The sequence below is a fragment of the Haemorhous mexicanus genome, chromosome 2 (assembly GCF_027477595.1).
Source record: "Haemorhous mexicanus isolate bHaeMex1 chromosome 2, bHaeMex1.pri, whole genome shotgun sequence".
Lineage (NCBI taxonomy): Eukaryota > Metazoa > Chordata > Aves > Passeriformes > Fringillidae > Haemorhous > Haemorhous mexicanus.
The window spans coordinates 119,871,652-119,897,145 of NC_082342.1; the positions used below are offsets into that span (position 1 = coordinate 119,871,652).

General features: G+C 44.7%; 1 protein-coding gene across 1 annotated transcript in view; it reads right to left on the bottom strand.

The window, feature by feature from the left end:
* DYRK1A (dual specificity tyrosine phosphorylation regulated kinase 1A) overlaps positions 1 to 25,494 on the bottom strand; it is a 76,693-nt gene that overhangs the window by 45,455 nt on the left and 5,744 nt on the right. Inside the window, exon 2 of the mRNA XM_059840135.1 lies at positions 7,536 to 7,614. Within this exon, the coding sequence (XP_059696118.1) occupies positions 7,536 to 7,545 (10 nt within the window). The 5' untranslated portion in view covers positions 7,546 to 7,614. The remainder of the gene's footprint in view (positions 1 to 7,535; positions 7,615 to 25,494) is intronic.

Here is a 25,494-nt window from a genome sequence, read left to right on the forward strand (position 1 = left end):
TTGGATGGTTTAACAAACTTGAGGTTGGATTCTCTGTTCACAAAGTGGATTCAATGAGGTGAAGGAGAAGTTAAGAGCATGCAGAAAAAGAAACCAGGCAGAAGATCCAGAGTTAACCAGACAAAGAAGAACTTCATACTCTGCTCTCTGCTTGTATCCCCAGATTTTTAAGGGATTTACAAATAACCAAACTGTTAGGAAAATGATTCCCAACAGATTCCCACAGAGAAGGAGGACATCAAGAACAAATCTCTTTTCTCAGCCTGGAACAAAACTGCTGCCCCCTGCTCCACCTGTCCAGCAGAGATGTTCAACAGCTGGCTCTGTGTGCAATGAACCCAAAGATATTTTGGGATTTAACTCAGCCAGAAGTCCCCAGGGGTTAGGGGTGAGTGCCAGGGAGTGCTGAGCCTCAGAACCAGGCTGTTCCCTTGGGCTGATGGATCCATGCTGGGCTGGGCATTCCCTGCTCTTCCCAGGACAAGTGCAAGGTCACAACCTCAAATCTGATGTGTCACTGCTAAAAACAAATTCTGTTTCTTGCTCTCTAATCTAATCTCTGTCCTTAACTGCTTATCAACAAATGTGGTTTTGAGACTGTGGCGTCACAATGGAAATCTGAGAGTCAAATGTTGCCACTTTTACATTTTCCAAGCTTAATTGTGTTCCTAAATCCAGCAGGGTTTGACCAGACCTGCTCAGATGACGTCTGAGCTGCACCCAGTGGCAGCAGAGGCTGACTCTGTGTCCTGGAGCTGCCTGATGGAAATACCCAAACTGTCCATGGAGAGCTGACTGCACACTGAGACATGGGAACTCTGGTAAAACCTGGAGAGAGGAACTTCCTCCCCTGTGTATAACCAGGAAAGAACTCTGTCATCAAGGTGAGCACATCCTGGGTTGCTCTGGAAAGCTGGGAATCCACCAGCCTGATCCCAGGATCAGCCTGATCCCAGTCAGGAATCAAGCAAACACATCTGGGCACCCCTGCCTGCCAGAGGTTTGATAAAAACATCAAAAACCAACAGCACAAGCTGAACTGAACAGAACAGGAAGCACCAGCCTGGCTAGAAAAAGATAAATACAAACCTTACAAGTCAGATTGTCCCATTTCAGCAGGATTTAGGAGCACTATTTGCCCAGTTCTTGTGTTCACCTGCCTGATGAAGTATTATAAATGGAATCCTTACCAAGAACTGCCAAGAACTTACCAATCCTTACCAAGAACTGCTCAGGCCTGGCTGTTAAGAGAGCCATCCTCTGTGTCTGTCTGTATTGTAAAACCTAACCCCAAAGGAACAGAACTTTAGGGATGGGGGAGAGGTTGTTTCCACCTGGCTCCATGATTTATGAAGGATGCCTCCTACAAACATCTGCTGCCCTGCTCATGCATTCAACACACAATGTGCTCAGGAGCTCAAGTGGTACCATTTAAAGTCCAGCTTGTCCAGTGGTGAGGAATTTGGGGTGTTGTGTCTCCAGGAAGGGTGCTCAGGCCTTGGCAGGGGCTGCCCAGGGAGCTCTGCAGTGCCCATCCCTGCAGGTGTCCCCTGGAGGTGGCACTGAGTGCTCTGGGCTGGGCACAAGGTGGCCATGGGGCACAGCTGGCACTCCCTGGGCTGGGAGGGCTTTGCCAGCCCCAGGGATTCCATGCAATCCCATGGAGTGCTGCTGGGGCAGCTCTGGGAGTCCTCCAGGAGCACATTTCAGTGGTGATCAGGGAAAGCTGCAGGAGCTCCCAAACTGCTGCCAAGCCCATGGAAGGAGCTCCCTGTGGATGTGAACCAAGGGCACTTCCCTGGAGCACAGGGCTGAGATTCCAACAGCCACCCCCACTCCAAACTTCCCAAACCCTCCCAGGCCAGGCCAGCAGGAGCAGCCCAGGAACATTTGCTGCCAAAAGCAGCAGGAACAGGCACAAAATGGGATGGACAAGACAGGGCACTCCCAGCAGCCCTGAGCCAAGGTGTCCCAAATCCCTGGGACAAGGCACAATTCTGAGCAGCTCCAAACTCAGTGTCACATCCCTGCTGCCTTGCCCAAGAGAACCTTTCCTTTTTGTTCCCACCCTGAACACTGACTTTAAAGGCTGCAGAAAAACCTCTGTATTTGCAGCATTATGTTCATTATAGGCCTCAGACATTCTCAGTGTACTGACCAATCATTCAGGAAATGGGAAATAATTTTTAATTGTTATGATTGCAATTTTTGATCTGAATTTTAATTTGGTTTTGGTCAAAATCAATTTTTTTCTTTGCTCTTAGAAATCAGCAATAGAAATAAATTTCAGTCTTGCAATAAACAACCCTCCTCACAATTTAAAACTTCATTGAAATTTACCTCAACAGGTTTTAAAAGAGGGTCACATGAATTGGGAGGCAAAATGAATAGAAATTACTTTTCCAGAATATTAGAACTATATACAAGAACAGCAGCACCTAAAGATTTTCTGGTTTAGATGTTCTGGTCTGTTCCTGAATAAGGAAAGCAGCATCCTCCATCAGGCTGTAATTCCATACCAAAATCCTGGATTTTTCTTTCCTCTTAGATGGGGGCTGAGGCTAAAAACTTCAATTTTCAATATCACAGGGACTGAGCCATTCTGGAGGAGGGGTAAAAAAAAAAAAAAATCTTTTCTTTTAAATAGGCAACTTCTTAAATATGGATGCACGAATCTAACTTTAGCTGTCCAGGTTTTCACATTGCTGCTCTCAAATTCAGAAAGTAGAGCATTAATTTAGTCTGTTGACTTCAAGGTTATCATTCATTGAGGTCAATGACTCCACCTCTGAAAAGCAGAACTTCCACTTGCAGTCTGAGGAGCACTGCTGTGGCACAAAAACTCCCAAAACCAGCACCAAGCCCTGCTGCAAAAGGATTGATTTATCCATGGAAAAGCAGAGGTTAATCCCAGGAATATACAAGGAATAATAAATAAATAAATAAATAAATAAATAAATAAATAAATAAATAATAATAATAACAAGAATTAGAAGAATAGGAATAGGAATAGGAATAGGAATAGGAATAGGAATAAGAATAAGAATAAGAATAAGAATAAGAATAAGAATAAGAATAAGAATAAGAATAAGAATAATTTCCCAGGAATATCCAAGCCCTCGTTAGCTGCTTGTATTTCAAACCTGAAATGGGGCAGCTCTGTCTCAGACATGATTTGGGTGGGATCCTCTGGGCTGATGTGCTCAGCCAGGACCTGAGCATCCACCACAAACTCCCTGGGAGGACCCAGCCAGACAGAATCCAGCTGGAACCAGAAATAAAACCAGTGGGAGCCACGCTGTGCCCAGCAGGGAATCAGCACCAGGACCTCTTTTGCTCTTTCCAAACCTGATTTTCTGCCACCAACTGGACCCTCCAGGTGTGCAGTGACCTCAGTGGTCACCTGGCCACCTGAGGGCCAGCATGTCCACTGCGACAGGAACAGCCAGGGGAGGGATAACTTGGTGCTGGCCCAGGAATTTCAGGATTTTCTTGGTAAATCTTCCAGTTCAGGTAACCCAGGTGAGCTGCAAACACCATGGACACACTTTGTTCTGACTGCACAACAACAGAGGGGTTTTCTGCTTTGGTTTGTGGGGATTTTTCCACTACTGACATCTAAAAACATCCTTTAAAATAGCTACAGGCTCAATGAAATCAGCAACCAAAATGTGAAATAGGAGATGTGAGAGCCATGGCCCAATTCTGCACTTCCATTGTATTTCTAAATAAAATAAACACCTGGACACTTGCAGGCCCTAAATCCACCCCAGGAACTCCCCAGAAATCCTCCTCTGGATTTGCTGTGTTTAATAAGGAATACAGCTGGGGGAGGGCAGGTGCCTGTGTGAGAAATCTCTCACTGCTCTGGCAGCATCCTTACTGAAAAGTACTGGACTGGCTCTTTCTCTTTTCCAAAAATGACCATTTGATATAAAATTAAGAGCAGTATGAGCACTTCCAATGTCTCACAAACTTCACTACACCATTATCACATTTCCTTGGTTCTCAACATCTCTGGTGCATCCAAGATAATTCCACATTGATGAGAATAATTTGCTGTAACCATTATGTTACCCTGTTTTCTTACAAAGGTTACAAAAAGAAGCTTTGAGCTCTTCAAAAGCCTAAAAATCAGACAAGTCAGTATTTTTAGAACCATATTCCTTAGGCTCCAGCATAACTACAAAAGTCAAAACCAGAAAGCTGTTTTAAAAACCAAATGATTTTTATAAGAAATCTCCATAAAAAAGAGGGGGAAAAAGAACAACCAACCACACAGGAGCAGGACAAGGGGTAGCAGGAACTCTGGAAACACCAACTTTTAACCAAGATGAATCCCTGCTTGTGGGAACCCAGCACAATCCCAAATTTGATGCCACCACACCAAGAAAAGTGAATATGGGCAGGATGATTGATCACCACTAACTAAACCCAGAAGTGTTTGGTTCCTTGCTTTCCCAAAAGGTCCTGGAGGGACTTGCAAAGGACAAAGAAGTGAAAAATTCCCATTCTGAAACATTTTTAATCACATTCTAAGGTATTACCACAACATGACTGAAATACAAACTTGGCTTTTCCTGTAAAGAGCTGAACCCCAGCTTTGCTTATGGCAGTGTTTCAGGGAAAAGCAGAACAGATCCTAAAATATCCACAAGTTAACAGGGAATCAGAGAATCATTAAGGCTGGAAAACACCCCTGAGACCACAGAAGTCCAACCATCACCCAACTCTGCCTGGTCCTTCTCTAGACCACGAGCTCAGGTGCCACATCCACAGGTTTCTGACCATTTCCCAGGGCTGTGACTGCAGCACCTCCCTGGGCAGCCCCTGCCAAGGCCTGAGCACCCTTTCCATGGGCAAATTCCTGCTGCTGGCCAAGCTGAGCCTGCCCTGGCCCAGCCTGAGGCCGTTCCCTCTGCTCCTGTCCCTGTGCCCTGGCAGCAGAGCCCGACCCCCCTGGCTGTCCCCTCCTGGCAGGGACTTGTGCAGAGCCACAAGGGCCCCCTGAGCCTCCTCTGCTCCAGGCTCAGCCCCTTCCCAGCTCCCTCAGGGATTCTCCAGCCCCTTCCCAGCTCCCTCAGGAATTCTCCAGCCCCTTCCCAGCTCCATTCCCTGCCCTGGACACGCTCCAGCCCCTCCAGGGCTCTCCTGCAGGAGCAGAACTGGACCCAGCCCTGGAGGGACCCCAGCACAGAGGGACAATCCCTGCCCTGCTCCTGCTGGACACACAATTCCTCATCCAGCCCAGCTGCCAGGGGCCTCTTGCCCACCTGGGCACCCCTGGGCTCGTGTCCAGCCCCTGTCAGCAGCACCCCCAGGGCCTTTTCCAGCTCTCCAGCCCCTCTGCCCAGCCTGGAGCTCCCCAAGGGTGACCCAAGGGCAGGACTGGCCCTGGCCTGGCTGACCCCCACCCCCCTGGCCTCATCCCATGGATCCCATCCTGACCCCTCTGCAGAGCCTTCCCACTCTCCAGATCCACACTCCTGCCCAAACTGGTGCTGCCCACAAACTGAGGGTGCACTCGATCCCCTGCTCCAGATCATCAATAAAATTACTGAAAATCTTTCAGTTCTCCAAACAGCAAAGTGCCTTTTTGCTGGGTGTCCCCCATATTATACAGGGCAAAAAGAGAAGTTCAATGTGCTGCAAATTTGTTTTCCTGGTGATTCAAACTGGAAACCAGCATTTAATATCCCCATTTCTTCAAATTTTCACTTTTTTTTTTTTTTTTTAAAGCAGTGGACCTTAATACATTTCTGTGTTTTCAGCCTAAGTGGTGATCTAAAATTAAAGTATTCCATGGCAGAAGAGAAAAAATCTTCTTTAGGGGATTGTTTCCCCAGTTCTGCTGTGGTTAACTGCAGGGCTTTAGAGCAGCTTCCAGGACAATAAAGTGAAGCCCATTAACAGAAAGAGAAGCTTCCCTGCTTTAACCAGAGGTAGTTTAGACATTACCAGGCACCTCTGATCAATCACTCTCGAGAAACCTTTTGAAAATGCAAGAGAGCCATCCCCAAGAACCACAAAACCTTTCAATTTCAGGCCTGAGCTCTCCCCAGCCACTTTGAACTTGAGACCAAGATCAGCAGAGTCACCAAATGACTCCTCCTGTCACTGCACAAAATTGTCTCATTTTAAGGCCTGCAAATCTTGTTCATTCTCAGAACCCCAGCACACCAAGCCTGGCTCTCCTAATAAACAGAAAATGCAAATAAATCTGAGTTTTTTAACTTCCAACACATCACAGGCATAAAGGTCTTTGTCCTGGTTTTTCATCTGTGTTTATCAAGGGACTTGTAAATAAAGAATTTGGGCTGCAGGAGACAGAATTACCACTGAAATTTCAAAATCTTGTATCCATTTCAATTCTGCAAGCTCATAATTCTTACAAGCTCAACACCATCAGAAATTCTGACCAAAACTGAAAGTGCTTAAGTTGGAAGTTTTAAATCAGAGTAATGTATTGCAATGAGAAACTGAGTTCTCTCAAACACTGTCACACAGAAGGTACAATTTCATAACATTATCTCTCCTTTCAGTTGTGGGATGAGTATTTTTAAAGCTTTCAAAACATTTTCTCAATATTTAGGTTCTATTTTAATCTGTCACTGCCTACTACACAGAGCTCCCCAAATCTGATGGGACATCAATTTTCTACACTTTTAATGCTGATCCTCTAGATTAAGATATTGAAAATGAAACATGAAAATGAAATATCCCTTTGGAGAAGTTTTTCCTTCTCCTCTCCTTTGCCCAACCTAATTTTAGAATTCTTTAGACCGCTTTGACTTGAGCTTTCAGCACACAACTCACAAACATGGGAGTGGAATGAGAGATGTTTGGTTTTCAGGGAATGAAATCTCCACTTCCAGCATCTTGGTCCCAATCCAAAGGCTCCATGTAAACAGACCCTCCAAAGCTGTTTATGCACCAACAGCTGATGCAACTGAAAACTGTCAATCAGGACACGAGCTGCATGCACACACAAATCTGCCTGGTGCTTTTTCTTCCAGCCCTAAGGATTCCTGGGGTTTAAAGCTGAACAAGCAAACCAAAGATCTGGTTGAAATAAGGGCATTTGGGTATAAAAAATTAGAGCAACCCTCTTGGACAAATTCGGTTTTATTCTGTTTCTATGTTTGTGATTTTCCCTGTTGAAATATGAACTGCATTTCCAGCAAAAGGAAAAATCAGCCATTGAAGCTGCAAATACACTTGGCACTTCCAGGAGTTTTGATTAGCCAAAAAATGGGAGAACTTCCGAAAAATATCAATCAGCACCTTCAGAAGCATTCCCATCAAAACTTTGAAAACAATATTTCCATTCAGGAAAACCATTTTCTTCCTGGAAGAAGGAGAGTTTTCCAAGCTGCAGAAGAGTTTTGAAAGGGCAAAGAAAGATTCCAAAATTCTTCAATATTCTGCTGGGTTGGAACAACATCATTTGGGGGGATAGAGAATGGAAGAGCAACAAGAAGCACATCAAGAACATCCATCATTTTTCATTGTTAAAAATTCTAAATATAAATCACCTGTATGCATCGTCTTCTTTCAAGTCTCATATCATCCTGCGGGGTTGTGGGGACAGGGGGAGTCCAGCAGCAAACAACACTGAAAAAGGGAGAAAAAACAGAAATAAACTTCTTAAACTGCAGCCACAACTGCCCAGTTCAACCCCGAGCTAAACCAAGGAAATCCAAACTGAAAATAAAGTTTTCCAACAGGAAAAGCAAAGACAAGCATGCCAAAGACTTATTCTCTAATACCTGGTTTTAGAAAAACTTTCCAAGTTTCAAAATGGCAAGTATTAACTTCAATTTCAACTGGCCACTGAATAAATCTCAAAATTAACATCATCCCAAAAAATTGTCAGTTGCCCATCTTTGCCAAGCCCTTAAATGCTTGGAATTTCACAGGAATTCAGTACAGTATTTCTAAAACACAACTGAACTTGTGGGATTTTCCCACATCTCCAAGACACAGAACTACAAATGCATATCAATTCCTAAATGTTAAAGTTCATTTCTCCTCAGAGCCTGATGACATTAAATTAGCTTCAACTTCCTGCAAATAATTAAAATATGCTCAGAAAAATAAAACTGGATCTTCCATAGACAGAGATATAAAGACAGGAGTTCCTGTCTATATATTACATATTACATATATTATATATTATATTATATTATATTATATTATATTATATTATATTATATTATATTATATTATATTATATTATATTATATTATATTATATTATATTATATTATATTATATTATATTTTACGTATTATATATTATATACATACATATATGTTATATATACATATATATGTTATATGTTATATATTATAATAATTATTATATATTTCTGTCTTTTTTTAAGAAAACTCCAACAGGAATTAAGAAGAATAGCAGGATTATGAACAAAAAAAATTAAATTAAAACCCCAAACACAACACCCAGCAACTACGACTGGTCAAAGTATTTCCCAAGCATTTATTTTTCACTTGTTCTCCACCAATCATTGGTACTGTACAACCTATGGAAACACCAAACCCACTCAGAATTCCTGAGACTTTTAGAGAACTCTGCAAATGACTGACCAGCTGGAATTGGAGAGTTATTATTATTTAAACACCTCCTGAAATATGTAACTGCAGGCAAGTGTGAGCAGCCTAAAACGCTCTCAGCCCCTGCAGTGCGAGCAGCGAGCGCCGTTCGCTCCATTTCCCGCCGACAATGAGAGCCCAGAGCCCGCACAGCCCACCCTGGGCCTGCCTGCCCTCCTGCCACCACGCTGGCCTTGTCCCTGTGCCACTCCAGAGTCACTCACACCACAGGGAAGGGGCAGGAGGACAAGGAGCTCTTGTTGGATCTGTGTAGGAGCAGGTGAACTTGTGCTGTTGTGGCCCCCTGAACCCTCAGCCTTTTCATGGCCACAATTCCACAGAGCCCTGGGATGGCACTGCCACATCCACAGCTGCCAGGGGCACTGCTGAGGCCACAGCAGGTCCTACAAACTGGGCACTCTGGTGCCTAAATCACTTTGGTTTGAGTGAGAGGTGCAGAGGGAACACCTCCCACAGTGAGCTGAGCCCACAGAGCCAGCTCAGAGCCCTGGGACTCAACAGCCAACAAGAAGGAAGAGCAAACTTTTCTTTAAACAAACTGACAGTGGAATCCCGGGATGGTTGGGTTGGAAGGAACCTTAAAGATCATCCAGTGCCACCCCTGCCATGGCAGGGACACCTCCCACTGTGCCAGGCTGCTCCAGCCCCAGTGTCCAACCTGGCCTTGGGCACTGCCAGGGATCCAGGGGCAGCCCCAGCTTCACCTGTGCCAGGGCCTGCCCACCCTGCCAGGGAAGGATTTTTCCTAATATCCAGCCTAAACTTGTAAATTTTCAGTGTTAAGCCATTCCCTGTGTGCTGTCCCTGCATCCCCTGGGAATTGTCTCTCTCCAGCTTTCCTGGGGCTCCTTCAGGCCCTGCAAGGCCACCCTGAGCTCAGCCCAAAGCTTCTCCTGTGCAGGTGAGCAATGCCAGCTGTGCCAGCCTTTCCTCCCAGCAGAGCTGCTCCAGCCCTCTGCTCATCCTGGAGCCTCCTCTGGGCTCTCTGCAGCAGCTCCAAGTCCTGGATCACCAGGTCTGTCCATCCCACACAGGTGCCCTGAGGCTGCAGAGCCTCAGTCCCAGCTCTGAAATCTCTCTCGGGCCAATATCCTTTTTTCCCTTTACCTGCAGCACCCCTGGGTTTACAGCAGGATTACAGGAAGCCTTTGCCAGCAGCAGCAGCTCAAGGACTGAAGGACTCTCTTGTCTTTACCCCCCTGAAGCTCAAGCACTGCCTGACCCCCTCCCAGTGCCACCAGTGCAAGACCAGTTTCAATCCTGACCCAGCTTAGTCCAAACTATGACCAGAGTTTGAGCAATTTTCAGCCAAAATATCCTGCAGTGTTCAAGCAGTGCCTCCTGCCCATTCCAGAGTGGGAATGCTCAGCTCCCAAAGCAGCTGCAGAGGTAAGCACTGAGCCGGGAGTTATTTCAGAATTTCGAAGACACTTTAAGAGGTACCAACACTTAAAGAAGAGCTGCTGATGTGAGAAAGTCATTAACAGGCTATTAACAGGAATCAACACATTGTGCATTTCAGAGCTGACCAGGAACACAGATCCACCCCTGCCTCAGTCTCCTCTCAGCTCTCCATCGGCCCATCCTGGAGAACTGCAGAATTCCAGAGTGGAAAAGCAGGTGGAGTCCTGTTTTCCAAGGAGATGTTTGAAATCTTAGCAGAGCCCAGAGCAGGTGAGTCCCTGTGACAGTAACAGTGTCACACAACATAAAAAAGTAACAATTTTAGGGTTTTTTTTAACAGGTACAAGCAAACTGCACCCCATGGCTGCAGGGACAGCACCTTAACTCAGTGTCCTCAGCTGTGCCTGCACTGCCAAGTCCTTAAAGCAAAGGCCTTTTAGACAGCCTGCACAAAGGCTTCCTGGTTTAGATAATAAACTGATGAGAAGAGGAGGCAAGAGCAAATCCTACTCATCACACAGTCTGTAAGATCATTACTAGAAGAATCCCCTCAGTAATAACATTTACTGGGCTTCAGGAACCCAGTTTGATCTCCTTACCAGTACAGAACAGAAGTGAATTGGAAATAAAGGAGGAGAGGAAGGAACAGCTGACAGGAAAGGTGTTAAAAAGCAAATTACTGAAAGTGGTAGAGCACACAGAATAAAAGCTGAAGTCTTTTACCTAAACAAAGAGAGCAATTCTTAGAAATCATCTGTGCTAAAACTCTACCTCGTGCTTTTGTTTCCTGCTTTCCTCCTGGATCTGCTGAGAGCCAGGGATGGGATCCCCGTGCAGAGGCACTCCCTGCCCCTGAGCAATCCCGGTGTGGAGTCACACCAGGCTCAGGCACACCGGGGATGCCGAGCAGTTCCACTCCAGCTAACATCCACAGCACTGTGGACATGGGGAACACCGAATAACAAAACTTCCTCACGTTTCTGACTCCTCCTCACAGCCCAGGCCTGCTTTCCCTGCTAGCCTCTTGGAGAATTAAAGTTTTATTCCCTGTATTCCTTAGGAGCATCCATCCATTCCTGCAAAACTCAATACCCAGCACACATCAATAGGTTCAGTGCAGATCAAAGTTGGGTTCAGAGCAATCAGATTTCTAAACCCCTAACAGTTAAAGTGCAAAACCCATTATTAACATGAAAATTTAATTAAAAGAGAAGTCTGCTGGGGAGGGGTTTACTTTTTACATTTTCCTAATTAAAACCCTTCAGAGGGACTTATTTTCCTTATTCAGGATTGCTGTATTGTAAAATTCAATATGGAATCTTTTTGCAAGGCCACATTCAAATTTTTCCTCTGTGAAAAGATTATTTTGTAATTTTTGAAGTCATACTGGTGGAATACAGAGAAACCCCTGCATTTCTCATGACTACACACACTGCTGGCAGAGCTGAACATAATTCAGGTCACTGACCTTCGGTGAACACAGGCAGGCCTGTTGCTAGCAACATAAAATATAAATACTTACTTAGAAACCAATTTTTTTTATTTATTTACTAGGAAAATTATCCTGAGGTACCCACCATGAAACTGGAGTTATTAACATACTGGAATATAATGGATTTAGACATCTGAACTCTGCAGAGGCAACCAGTGATGAGGTTTGGTGTAAGACAAACTGAGCAAAAGATTCTTCCAAGGCACAGATTGGGTGTTTTATTTCAAACACTGCACAGTGAAATGTGAAGTACAATCAATGCAATTGGAATTAGATTAATAAATCTGCCAGGGTGCTCAGTGACTGACAGCTTCCCAGAGGGACAAAGCTGAGGAATTTCAGAATCATTGTTCTGCCAGCACCCAGCACATGCTGGTGCTTTGTTACCAGGGAAATCCCGCGTGTTTAATGTCCAAATTAGCACCCGTTTGAAAGCTGAACACACCCAAATTCACTGCTGCCCTTGTGACCAACATAGGTGATGATTTAGCTAAGGAATAATTCATGGGAATGAAAAAGGAAAAAAAATGGCCAAGCTGTACTGAGTTCTGCTTTGTACAACAACAGGGCTTCACCTGCAAAATCAAAGCAGAAAATTAAAAGTAAATTATGATTCCAGCATAAAAGTCTAATATAGCCCTTCCCTTTCTGGGCACTTGCAGGTTCCTATGTACCCCACAGCAAATGTATTAAACCACAGATAAATTCATTTGTGATCAGCACACATCTGTCCTGTTCCCAAAGAAGTCACAGATTCCCTTCTCCAGTTTTAAATTCTATGGGATTCTGGAACTCTTTTTAGCTGAATGTTTTCACTGAAACAGCAGCTACTGCAGGACTACAGAATCAGGGAATGATGGAATGGTTTGGGATGAAGGGACCCTCAAGATCATCCCTGGGCAGGGACACCCTAAACTGTCCCAGGCTGCTCCAAGCCTCATCCAGCCTGGCCTGGGACACCTCCAGGGATTCAGGGGCAGCCACAGCTGCTCTGGGCAAAGGTTTTAAAACTCATCGTCTTTAGGTTTTAAAATTCATAATTCAATAAAAATAAAGTACCTCTCTTCAGGTGACTGTGTGTATTCTAGAGAGCCATGAGCAGAGTCACTTTCTGATGGCAGCTCACCCTCACATACGGGGGGCAGGCTTCTCCTTCTTAAACGTGGAAAGGGAACATTAAAATTTGGGAATTAAGCGTTCTCCTACATCACTGGGGGAAAGCCAACAACCAGCAAAATGAGATGATAGCAGACTTGCCCAGCACACCCTCATCCTCCTGAGGAGCTGCACTGGGAGTTTCCACATCAGGACGTGTGAGATGCTCACCAACCAAGCACAGCTCAACCAAAACACGCCCAACCATGGGGGGTTTTTTTGTGTGCTGCAAATGATTCTCAGCGTTCCAAAAGCACTGGTTCCTCTGAAAGGAAGATGCTGTGAATGACTGCTTTCACTCTCACGCTGAATTTACACCACGTGATGCCAGAAGCCATCGGTGAGGTGTGAAAGCTCGTGGAAGCAGCTTTGCTGAAATCACCCAATTCTCACCCAATTCCAGAGCTGGCACAGCACAACTGCGGTTGCAGCAGAGCAGGGATTTCTCTCCAGCAGCAGCAGAAGTGAGGCAGCCTCTGCCCTTGCCCTGCTGCAGCTGCAGTGGGACAGGGGCACTCAGCAAAGTGCACTGGGGGAATGGGGAGAGGAAGAAACCCCCAATCCTTAACCCCAGCTCTGTGCTCTAAGCTGAGATGCAGATGTGCAGTGGTGCTGTCAAAATCCCCTCAAATGCACCTAAAACACAACCAAGTGTGATTTTATCACCCACAGAGCAGTGATGTCACAGCAGGATTAACCCAGGCAGGTTGAGTCTCTGAAATACCTGATTTATAACACACCCATTCTTCTATAATACACGGGTTTTTTACAGCCCGTTTAGGAAATGCATCACTTCTAAACATGAATTGCTTCCCAGGTGTCTGAAGGAACTGAAATGTTAAATTTATAACTGACCCATCCAGCCAGAGAAGTCAGGATTTGTTTTTTAAAATATTCATTAATTCATGTGAACCCCAGAATAAAGCCTGTGGTTTTAGAGAGAATTAAACTGACACAGTGAGGGGGGAGAGGAGGGGAAGAAAAACCCCACAACAAAGGTTGAAATACTTGAGATTTTTTAGATAATTTGCATCTGATGCTTTACTTACTCACTGACTAAAAAAAAAATTAATTTTAGAAGCACAAACTTCAAATATTTCCAGTCCACTGACCTTATAAGGAACGTCCAATTAGAGGGGGGAGTGGCTCCTTTTTCCACCCACTTAATAGTGCCAGACAAAAGTCAAACCACTGGATTTGCATTCCCCTCCCTCCACCAAACAAAAGGAAAAGATGCTACAGCTCTTGCAGCCCATCCCCTGCAGTATCAGGAGCATGGGAATAAAGTCAAGTTCCAAAGTGGAATGTACACGAGGGCTGTAAATTAGTTTATCCAGAGGAATATGAAATTTTTTGCAGAGCTGAGATTTTTTTCTGCAGGTATTTTTTTCCCTACAGATGCCCTCAACAAGGCCAACAATTCCATGTACAAAAACTGTTTCTGTTCCTTGTGGTTGGGAAAAGAACTTGAGAAATGCAAAGCCAAACATGCCCTGCTACAGAATTGCATTCATCACTTCAGAACTTCAGAGCCAGAAGTCCCAAGGGAGCACAACCTTCCCACTTCTCCCTGAATTTCTGAGCCACAAAGGAAGAAGAATTACAGGAACACCTAAAGCTGCCTCAAGTTTCCACAGAACGTGGCCAAACCACTAAATTTACAGATTTTTACTGCAACCTTGATATTCCTACAGCTGATTGTTCTCTCAATTTAGTGGTTACTGCTACTCCTCTCATTTTTGGTTGTACTCTTTATTTACAAACTGGGCTCTGTTTCTCAGAGACTTGGCAAGGGAGGGGACTCAGGTGCAGCCACCTGAACTTTTTCATCCAGGACTAGAGCTGGAAAAATCAAAACCAACCTAACTCAGACCACAACAAACAGAAATACTTTCTATATTTATGAAGATTCTGTGCAGCTGCTGTCCCATGTTTAAATGAAAGAAAACTTCTCCAGCTCCATTTTGGTACATGACAGTCCTGGTGCTGCTCTCTAAGATTTAAAGTTACTTATTTCAAGTATAACAATGTAGATGTTTGTTGCCCTGGTACAGCAGTACCTTTAATCTTGAGAGTTTCCAAAATATTTTCTTACATGGAGATAGGTATGTATGAAAATTAAGAAACAAATTAAGACACAAAACCAAACAAAACCCATAAAACAATAAAATAACCAAGCACACAAACCCAGTCACTCCAAGGTGTAAGTGCTGGCTGGCTCTGTACAGAAATGGAGCAATTTTGTAAGATTCTGGGTTAGTGGCTTTTTTTTTTTTAAGCCATGTATAGGTTTGTGAGCATTTTTAAGGACTTTTGGACCTTTTCAAACACACCAGGAACTGCTGTTTAAATGCTGCCCCTCTGGCAGCTCCCACTGACACTGCAATGCAAACCTTTGCCTTTTATTACTCAGATTTAGACTGGACAGACATAGCTGGGTCCTCTCAAGCTGCTCTTCCAGCTCCTTTTAACTTGGAAAACACCACACCAGTCCCAGCTTTCTCCAGACATGTTAAGATAGAAACACCAGGTTAAAATCCTTGCACAACACACCCTCAAACAGCAGTTCCTGTGAAGTTCATCAGCTTTGAAAGCTGACAGTGGCCAGGTTCAGGCTCCAAGACAATCAGCTGCATTCAACTCCATGGGAATAAACAGAATTATTTCACTAAAATCACTATTTTTAGGCTGAAGTCTCCCAAAAGCCAAAGGTGATGCTGATGGGGCTGCTGTGTTGCCAGAGCCCTCCCTGTGCCACACCTGGCACTGCCCTGCTGTGAGTCAGGGCTGCAGTGCTGAAAGCCCAGCTGCAGTTTGGTCACTGCCCTGCTGACTCTGCACGGCTCCACACGGAACCTGACTGACAATTCCTGCCTTGGAAGGGACCTGAAAGTCACCCAGTGCCACCCCTGCCATGGCAGGGACACCTCCCACTGTGCCAGGCTGCTCCAGCCCCAGTGTCCAACCTGGCCTTGGGCACTGCCAGGGATCCAGGGGCAGCCCCAGCTGCTCTGGGAATTCCATCCCAGCCCCTGCCCACCCTGCCAGGGAACAATTTCTCATCCCCAAGATCCCATCCAGCCCTGCCCTCTGGCACTGGGAGCCATTCCCTGGCTCCTGTCCCTCCCAGTCTTGTCCCCAGTCCCTCTCCAGCTCTCCTGGAGCCCTTTAGGCTCTGGAGGGGCTCTGAGCTCTCCCTGGAGCCTTCTCTTCTCCAGCCCCAGCTCCCCCAGGCTGTCCCCAGAGCAGAGGAGCTGGGACCATCTTTATGTCCCTCCTCTTGGCTCTCTCCAGCAGCTCCACACACCGATGCTGGGGTTCCCAGAGCTGGAAGCAGCATTCCAGGTGGGATCTCACAAGACCATGGGGGAGATTCACTCTACAGGAACGACATGAATAAATAAAGCTCCCACATTTTCCTCACACTGTTCACTCCAAGCCCTTCCATTTCTCAGAACACACACCCTCATCAGCTCCAAACGTTTTTCCCTAAATATGAATCATCCCTGGGATGATATCTGTTAACCTGCCACCATTCAGGATGGGTTTATGGCCCATCTGCAGCACATTTGCCATGGCCTTATTCCCTGGTTCAGGAAGCGCTGACCTAGAAAACTCTCACTGAAGGAGGAGATAAACTAAGGAACTTCAGGAAATTCCCACATCATCTGGGGATGGAGTCAAAACACCTTTCTCAGACTCACAATTCCAAGGTCTTGTTGCATTATCTTTTCAGCCTCCATCCATCCCTGCTGTTAAGCATAATATTCAAGCAAATCTTGGTATATCCCAAGGTATACTGAGATACAGACAGGGGGAGGCAATAAGCTGCAAATTCCTCCTTCTTAAGTGGCATTCTAATCCATAAGAATAATTCAGGCATCCTATCCAAGTGATAAAAGCATGTGGATGCAAGGGAGAAAAGCCAGTGCAGACACTGGGTGCAGATCAAGCAGCAAAAGCTTTACTGGGTACATTTATTATCACACTGAATAGAGATTTTATCAAACATTCCCCCCCAAAAATACAGTTACTGGTAGCTCACTGGAGACTCCAGAATATTTGTTCTCCTACATAAAGCCATTGTCTTTAATGTTAAAAAAAAATGAGAATGTGCTAATTATAATCTGATATGTACCCAAATTCCTTACAATTTCCACCAGGAGTTCCTCATCAAGCCTTCATCCATCCAAAAAGAATTCATCATTTATAAAGCCTTCAATGACCAAAAAGCCATGACACTCTTCTGAGTGTACTGACTGCCAACCACCCCCAGAAGTTGATTATCTCCTGCTCATTAATATGGAAAACAATGATTTTTCTGAGCTTCAGGAATCCAGCAAGAGCTTGGAGGTGACACGATCCCAAGTGGACAGGTCCTGATGTGCAGCTCAAGCTCAGTCTGTAAATTTGGGATAACGTTGGCTTGAATCCCTTTTAGAGAACAGGCACTATGGAGAAGCTTGGAATTCACTTGGGATTATTCCCTGATGGCAGCTGTAAGATAAAAGTCTGAGACTTTTATCCCTCAGTGACATAAAGGGCCAGGAAAAGTCTCTCTAGCAGAGCTCCCTCACGTTCATTTGGTCTAACCTGACTTTTGTGAGGAGAAACAGAAAAGGTTGAACCTTTGGGACAAGTTTATGGGATCTTCACCAATTCCAGCATCCCAATGTGGAGCTGACACTGGTCAGTCTAATGCTCTCCAGGACACTTCTCATTTGTTCCAGAAGTAGACACTGCACTAAACCTCTGACAAACTTATCCATTTAAGTATCTAGGTCACAGTAAGCTATACAATTTTTATTAAATACCAGTATCTCTGCCAGCATCAGAAGTTGGTAAGGGCCTTACCAGAGAAGTTTGGTTTCCTGTAGCATTTTTTTCCTTGATAACAATTCCTAAAATGGTTTTAATAAGGCAGGTTGCAGGAAGGAAATGAGGACAAATAAAATTTAAAAAAAAAAAAAAAAAAGCTTTTAAATCCTGACCTTATAACCCTCCAAAGAGCACTGAGGATTGCCAAGTCCAAGGTATCCAGGAAGTAAAAAAGCAAGAAAACCTTTAGTGTCCCACTGAAGTTCACATTCCCAAGAATAGCTTGGCATGGATGGAAAGACTCCAAAACAAAACCACTTTTCCAGCAGATCTTGTCTTTACTTTAATGCTACTGAGCAGGTGCATTCCATGGAATGAGCTGTGCTTCTGAGGAAAACTCCTGGGGAAAGGGAACTTTTGGTACAGTGCTGCTCCTGTTCCCACGTTGTGGAACAGCTCAACAAGAGGGTCCTGACACATTCCAGGGGCTGCCCAGGGAGCTCTGCAGTGCCCATCCCTGCAGCTGTCCCCTGGAGGTGGCACTGAGTGCTCTGGGCTGGGCACAAGGTGGCCATGGGGCACAGCTGGCACTCCCTGGGCTGGGAGGGCTTTTCCAACCATTTTCCAAAGGATTCTGGGATTCTCTGATCCAACAGCCAAGGCCTGGAACTCGCCCTTCTTTGCTCAGACATTTTTGTCTGAAATATTTCACGGACAGTCAAACCAAAGCAACTCAGGGAAAAGAGAAATTTGGCTTCAGGAGGAGTGCCATGGAATACCAAAAAAGGGGGGATGGAGGGAGGGAAGACAAGCAGCAAACACCAGAGCAGAATTCTGTGCCTAAGGAACCTCAGCTACTCCTGGAACTGAGCAGTGCCATGAAAAAAAACCACACAGAAACCAAGCAGGATGGACAGAGTTCACTGGAAAACGACTCAAAGGGATTAAGAAAATTAAGGAAGAAAATCATCAGTGAAGCTGTGAGTCACCAGAGATACAGCATTTATGAGCAGTAATTTTATTTACTAAGTGGGAACCACTGAACATCTCTGAAGACAACCATTGTAATTCACACTCTCAGTTATGTTTATTATCATATAAGAATTCCAAAGATTGGAATGGCATAGAGAAAGCAGGTCCCAAAAACTCAGAGAAGCCAAGGGGATGGGCAGAAGAATTTCACTGCTTTTTTCCTGCTATAAAGAGTAAGTGTATTGCTCCATTTTCCAGTTTTATTTGAAGTCACTTTGGATTGTTAAAATGGGGATGGACATTCAAATGGATGGATTCAGATATTAAAGCATGAGCACTTCTGTCTACTTTCTCAACAGATAAATAATGATCAACAAGACTTAAATAATTTGGGCTAAAATATTGTGTATCTGAATGCATGGATGTGAAACTGGTCACCTATTTAAGAGGACAAGCAAGCATGGAATTTCCAAAGGAGTTTGGGCTGGTTTTTAACATAACTGGCCCAGCTGGTGGTTGTGTGGAATAGAAACATTTTTTATGTCTCCTTTGCAGAACAGGAAGAAGAAAACAAAGCATCTTCACAATTCAGCATCTGGTATCAGCAGGTTCTGCTCACAGCTTACACAGTGAAAATACCTTTTCTTAGAAGTTAACTTTGGGAACTTCAATTCATTTTCAGTTGGTCCAAAAAGAAAAAACACATTTTGTGTGTGCACGCCTATCCTAAGGCAATACAGAAGTCAAATGAAAGTTCAAAAGTAAATAAGAAAGAGACAAAACCTGTACGTTGTATTGGTTTGTGGTATTGTTTTGGGGGGAATGCACAGAAAACTAAAAACTTGGGGTTTCTTAAGTGCTTTTAGTGTTTAAAGTGGGGATTTTTTCCTGTTGGGGAAGAGAAAGGAGAAAGAACAAGCAACTGAACAAATGACCATAAGAGAAGTGCTGGCAATGACCTGGGAGAAAAAGGGCACAAAGAGAAGTTAGAAAACTGTTAAAAAGGTGAGGAAAACTTCAAGAGGAAGAGAAGGGAAAAGAGAGCAAGAAGAGAAGCATCAGGAGGCAGGAATGATTCCCAGGCTGTGCTGGGAGTGCACACGCAGGGCAGCGGCCGAGCACGGAGCTCGCAGGTTTGAGACAGCCAAAGTCAGAGAGGCAGAGCAAGGAGGGGACAGAGGTGACAGAGGATGATTTACTGCACGAGGGGTGGCAAGAATTCCTGGGAATGGTGCTCTCCACGCAGTGCCAGGGCTCTCAGGGGCAGTTACCCAAGCCCTGCTGCTGCCCACCCACACAGCCCATTCCACCATCCCTGCTGCAGTGTAACCCGACTCCCACCCCCACGCACACCCCAACGGTAAAAATATAAAATTATCTATTTCAGCCAACTCGCCCTGCCAGCCTGATTCACTGGCTGGGCTGACAAACAGCTGTGCCAGCACAAAGCAGGTGGGAGCAGGCAGCCCCAAGGGAGGGAAGAGGAGCTGCTCAAGGGGTCACTGCCTTCAAAGAACTCCAGGTTGCACTCTTTGCCTTGGAAGAACTCTTCCAATAATTTCCCTCCAAACTCTTCCATGATCTACACCCTGTACAGGAACTTCCCATCAAGCCTTCATCCACGTATGGATACCTCCAAAAAGAATTCATCATTTATGAAGCCTTCAATGACCAAAAAGCCATGACTCTCTTTCAAGTGAACTGACTGCCAATCACCCCCAGAAGTTGATTATCTCCTGCTTGCCAACACTTGTAGCATCAGCAGGTTAATGCTGGCCCTCGCCCCTCGTAGATCAAACACAAAACCAATTCTTACTTTTCATCTTTATGCTTCTTTTGCATCAATTATTTCAAATTGGGCATAGGAACAGGTTTGGGGAGAGCAAGGTCATTTTCACCAGCCCCAGGAAAACATGGACAGATCTGGGTGGGTGGAAGGAAAAAGGGGGAGAAAACCAACATTGCTTGTGTTTTTCTCTGAATGTGCTGTTCTTGCTGTGCTGCCCTTCAGCATTCTCTCAGCACTGGAACCATGTACCAGCCCATGGCCTTATCTCATTCCAGAAGACTGATCTGGATGAAAAAGAGATCATGAATTCTGCTTGAATTTCCCCCAAATTTAAGAGGGTGTAGCCACAGAAGACCAACAATTCCAGTCTTTATTCCCCAGCTCCAGTGGCTCTGCTTCCCTCCACTGCCAGCACTACCAGCAGTGTCTCAGGACTCTGTCACAAGTCTGGTCAGCTGAAAACCAGAACACATTCTTTTTAAAGAGTTTTATTTAAGACATTTAGTCAGTTTTCCCTGCAAACTCCAAGCACACTCAAGCACAGAAAAAGGTGGCTCACACACCCCATGGACACTGGCACAGGTAACTCTCTGCTCCTCAAACTGGTCACTCCTGAAGGCTCAGAACAGAAAAGTTTCCCCACCAGAAAAGTTGGAGCTCTTGGACTGATAGGACGGAGCTGTGGATGTCTCACCCCTGGAAGTGCTCAAGGCCAGGTTGGATGGGGCATGGAACAATCTGGAAAGGTGTCCCAGCCCAGGGCAGGGAGTTGGAATGAGACAATCTTTACAGTCCCTTCCAACCCCAACCATTCCACGATTCCATATTCCAATCACACAAAGTGAGCAAATCCCATAAATGCCTCCTTCCCCTTCCATATGAAAGAAGTTGTAGAAATGTCATATCCATTGAAATTCTCATTTATTCATTGCACAGATGCTTCTCAGGTGCACCAGGAGGAGAGCACACAGAAAACAACCTACCCAGTCAATCCAGCTACCCTAAAATGATACAATTTCCTAAAATACCCCATCACTTTTCCCAAAATTGAGGTATGAGGATCAAATGGGAAAAGAGGTTGCAAATTCAAAATCAGCATCTTTTAAAGACAAACTCTGGGGAAAAACGAGTTCAAATCCTAATTCCCCCACATTTCCAACAAATCCTAAATTCCTTGAGCAGACCTCTATGTGGATGTGCTGAGTCACTCTCCAACCTTAAGAGGCTGCTTTTTCAAGTTACAGAGCACTCAGAATACAAACTCCAGGCAAATGAAACTGCAAATGCAAAGAGCATCCTGCCATTAAAGCATCAGAGACGGAAACCCTCCAGCTCAGCTCCGCCCGCTGCGTCACCCGGTGACTTTGGGCACTCACCGGGTCACCAAGGGAAATAGAAAAATGTAGAAAAATATAAAAAGTTTTTTATGGACAGAGTGGGAAAGTACTGCAATGGTTTGCCTGGGGAGGTGGTGGAGTCCCCATCCCTGGGTGTGTTTGACAAAGCCTGGAGGTGGCACTGGGTGCCAGGGCTCAGTTGGGCTGTTGGGGCTGGGCTGCACTCGATGGGCTTGGGGGTCTCTTCCAACCCTGGGATTCTGGGAATTCTGTGACTTTGGGCACTCACCAGGTGACTTCGAGCACTCACCAGGTGACTCTGGCCTGCCACTTCACCCTTTGGCTTTCACTCCCTGCTGGAGAGCAGCTCAGGGAGTTCTTTACCTCATGCTGTGTGCAAGGAAAGCACACAAAGGTCTACAAGATGCCAAAAATCTCTGAATTCCCTCTCTTCATCCCAAAAAACAGGAGCTCAGTGCCTTAGGTCAGGCTGGCAATAGGATACAGAAAGTTTGGGTGGATGGGGGTTTTCTGTATGTTAGATCCCAAACACTGAAAAACTTTTCCATGGCATGCTGGAAAAATCCATTAGAATTTACTTGATTCAAGTACTAAAATGTGGCATGAGAAAGTCCCAAACCTAAAACCAAATGCAGGGTCTGGAGAGTGACCAATTACTAAATTTCACTTAAAAAAATTAAATGTATATATTTACTGATAAAAGTAAATCTATTTTATATATTACCTGATAAAAGATAGTTCCGACCACCAAAAGCAAGAGATGATTCTCCCATTTCTGTGGGTGCTTGAGTGCTTGACTTAGTTTGGGAATTTTGATGGAAATAATGAAAAAGTCAAGTGTAACTCCACAGAGACAGTCAAGACTGAAATGTTGGGAGGAAGACCATGTTTCCAACCTATGGAATATAATCCAGACCTGTTTTCTCATGTACATCAAGGAAGTTTCAGAACACACATTATGACTAACACAAAACTTAGAAATTGCATTCTGGGCCCACTCTGTGATTGCTAAAAATGTATCTTGAGCTTCAGCCTCACCTCAAACCACAGCCCTCAGATTCTTTTGTTTTATTCAAACAAAAATAATGCAAAGATGAAAATTAAGATTTGGTTTTTAAAGTAGCAGTGGTCCAGAGGAAGAAAGTAACAGCAAAGCAGCTAAAGAAACCTGTATCAGAAAATACCAAGGGACTTCTTTTCAAATATGGAAATCTGAACATCAAATTCTTCATCCCATATTCAAAGTCTTGTATAGAAATAAACACAAGTTCTCACATTTCAATAAAATTAGGTAGGAACTAAAGACCCAAAATCTTCACAACAGAGTGACGCCAACACTCACAAAATACTGGGTTATAATATGTAGGCCCAGGATTATACTTCTGAGGCAGAAAGAAATAGTGATAACTATTTCAAAAATGAGGAATGACATAAGGAAGGTCAGATAAGTCCACCCTCTGTCTTAGCAGACTTTGGAAATACACATTAAAGGACAACAAATATAAGCTTAGGAAATCTTTGTCTCACACACACCAAAAATTATTGACTGATCTCAATCAGAACATGTTCCAGATTTAAAAAAAAATAATAATAAATTAAGAACTGGGAGTTATTGCACTGGACAGAAAAGGAGGAATAAAAGAAAAGAAAAAAAGCCCCAAACAAACCACCCCAAGACAGAAAACCTCCTGTGCCTCAGCACGTGAGCCCACCATGAACTTCTCAGCGCCAGGAGGAGATTTAATGACATGAACTACTCCAATGAGGTCTAACCTTATTTTCAGATTTTTAAAAAATGACTGAGATTGGGTTTTGGGCTGTGGAATCAAAGCCCCAGACCCTGCCCTGCCCAGAGGTCACTGCTCACCTCCCTTTGGTGCTCCCAACCCAAAGCAGCAGCGTGGGCTGGCAGGAGCCCTCAGAAAATGTCCCTTTGTCACAGCAGGACATCCCTTCCCCCACACAGCAGACCCAGGCTCTGTGGGCCTGTGCACTCCACCTTTTACATTTCAGCTCAACTGAAACAGATTTTTCAATAAATCTGCTCCATTTAAGGGGCATTTTTGTAAGTTTTGCAGGAGGGGGTGATTTCAGGATGCATCACTGGAACTTTGTGAACTGCAAGGAGAACTTGTTTTCTCATTTCTTGAAATAACTGGGCGCTGATTAAGAACATCCAGCAGAAAACCAGAATTAAATACTCACTTTATGCAGGTGGAATACAACCATTATACAATAGTTACACAACTATCTTTGCATAATAAGAAGAGAAAAAAGTGGGGTTTTTAAATCAGCCTTCAAAAGGGAGAACTTGATAACACCACCACTTGGCCAACTGGTTTTCCTTGCTTTATTGGCTTCTGCAATAAACTAAATGGAAATATTCTAGCAAAAACTTGGGCTTGGGTTTACTGTGTGGCAGTAACCAAGTAAATGGGCATTGGGTAGAACTTTCAAACCCACTTTTAGAAATCTGTGTCCAATTCTAATAGGAGAAAAGCATTTCTGGTGCCCATCACACAGAGCAAAGCCCTCTGGACTCCAGACTGAGACCCAAAGCAGCCAGAGCTGCCAACAAGCACCAAGGAAGGCAGTGCAGGGCCTGTGCTCCATCTGTCTCCACCTGTGCTCCTGGATTTCTCAAGGTTTCAACACTGAGCTCATAAAGTTTTAAAAGGTCCATGCTGTGAACATGACTCTGGTTAATTTAACTCCACAGAGATACATAAATGAATGTTGTGATGGGTCAGAGACTGCAGGGCTCACATGGACACTGCACTGCAATCGTGGAAAACACAGCTGAGAACATCCCCAGGACACAGGACCAACCTTCCTGAAGGGCCACATCAGAGAAAGGATTTCCATCCACACCTCCAGATTATGAGTTTCAGACCTTCTATCATTAAGCTTTTCTACAGCAGACTATCAAATTACAATAATTACCAGAACTCACAACCTTTCTGTTTACAGAAGGAAACCCAAACCACAAACACACGGATTTCCCCAAGGCTGTCCTAGAAATTCTGTGGAGCAGCACGAGAGGAATGGACAGGGACCTCCAAGTATGGAAATGTGACACAGAAAGAAACAATACTTACTCCATGCTGTAAATACAAACCAAACCAGAAATCAGATTCCAAGAAAGGTCTCTGATTAATACAACACAAACTCAAGCAATCCTTATTTGTCCTTACAGAAACTTCACCTGTATAACACATCTCTCATTCCCTTTTCACTCAGACTTCAACTGACTCATTTGGGATGCTGACTCTAGTAGAGATAGTTCACTAAACACATTGATTCACTTCAAATTTAAGCTTTATAATTAAGTTTAAAATTAAGCTTTACAAATAATAAATATATACTAAGCTTCTTAAAATTAATAAACCCCCACAGAAAGTTTGAGGAACTACAAGAGTCATTGCAAGAGAAGATGTAGTAGCTGGGTAGTTGCAGGGTAGTTATCACTACCCAGAGTTGGATCTACTACTGCCTCTGATTTTGAGGCAAAGAGCCAGGAAAGTTTGGAGCCTCTGGTTAGAGCTTGACTTCAGGTAAAGTTTAAAAACTCTGGCAGGGACAGAGACAGGGGGACCCATGGCAGCCTCACAAGTGACAAGACACAGAGCTGTGAGGGACAGACACAGAGCAGGGGTGGCATCCAGAGGGACCTGGGCAGGCTGGAGAAGTGAGGCTGGGAGAGCCTCATGGAGCTCAGCAAGGCCAAGAGCCTGGGCTGCCATGGGGAACCCCAAACACAAACCAGCTTGGGTGGGGAAAGGATGGAGAGCAGCCCTGGGGAGGAGACTGCGGGTGCTGGCTGGTGAGAAGCTCAGGGTGCTCCTAGCCCAGGACCCCCCATGCCCTGCTCTGG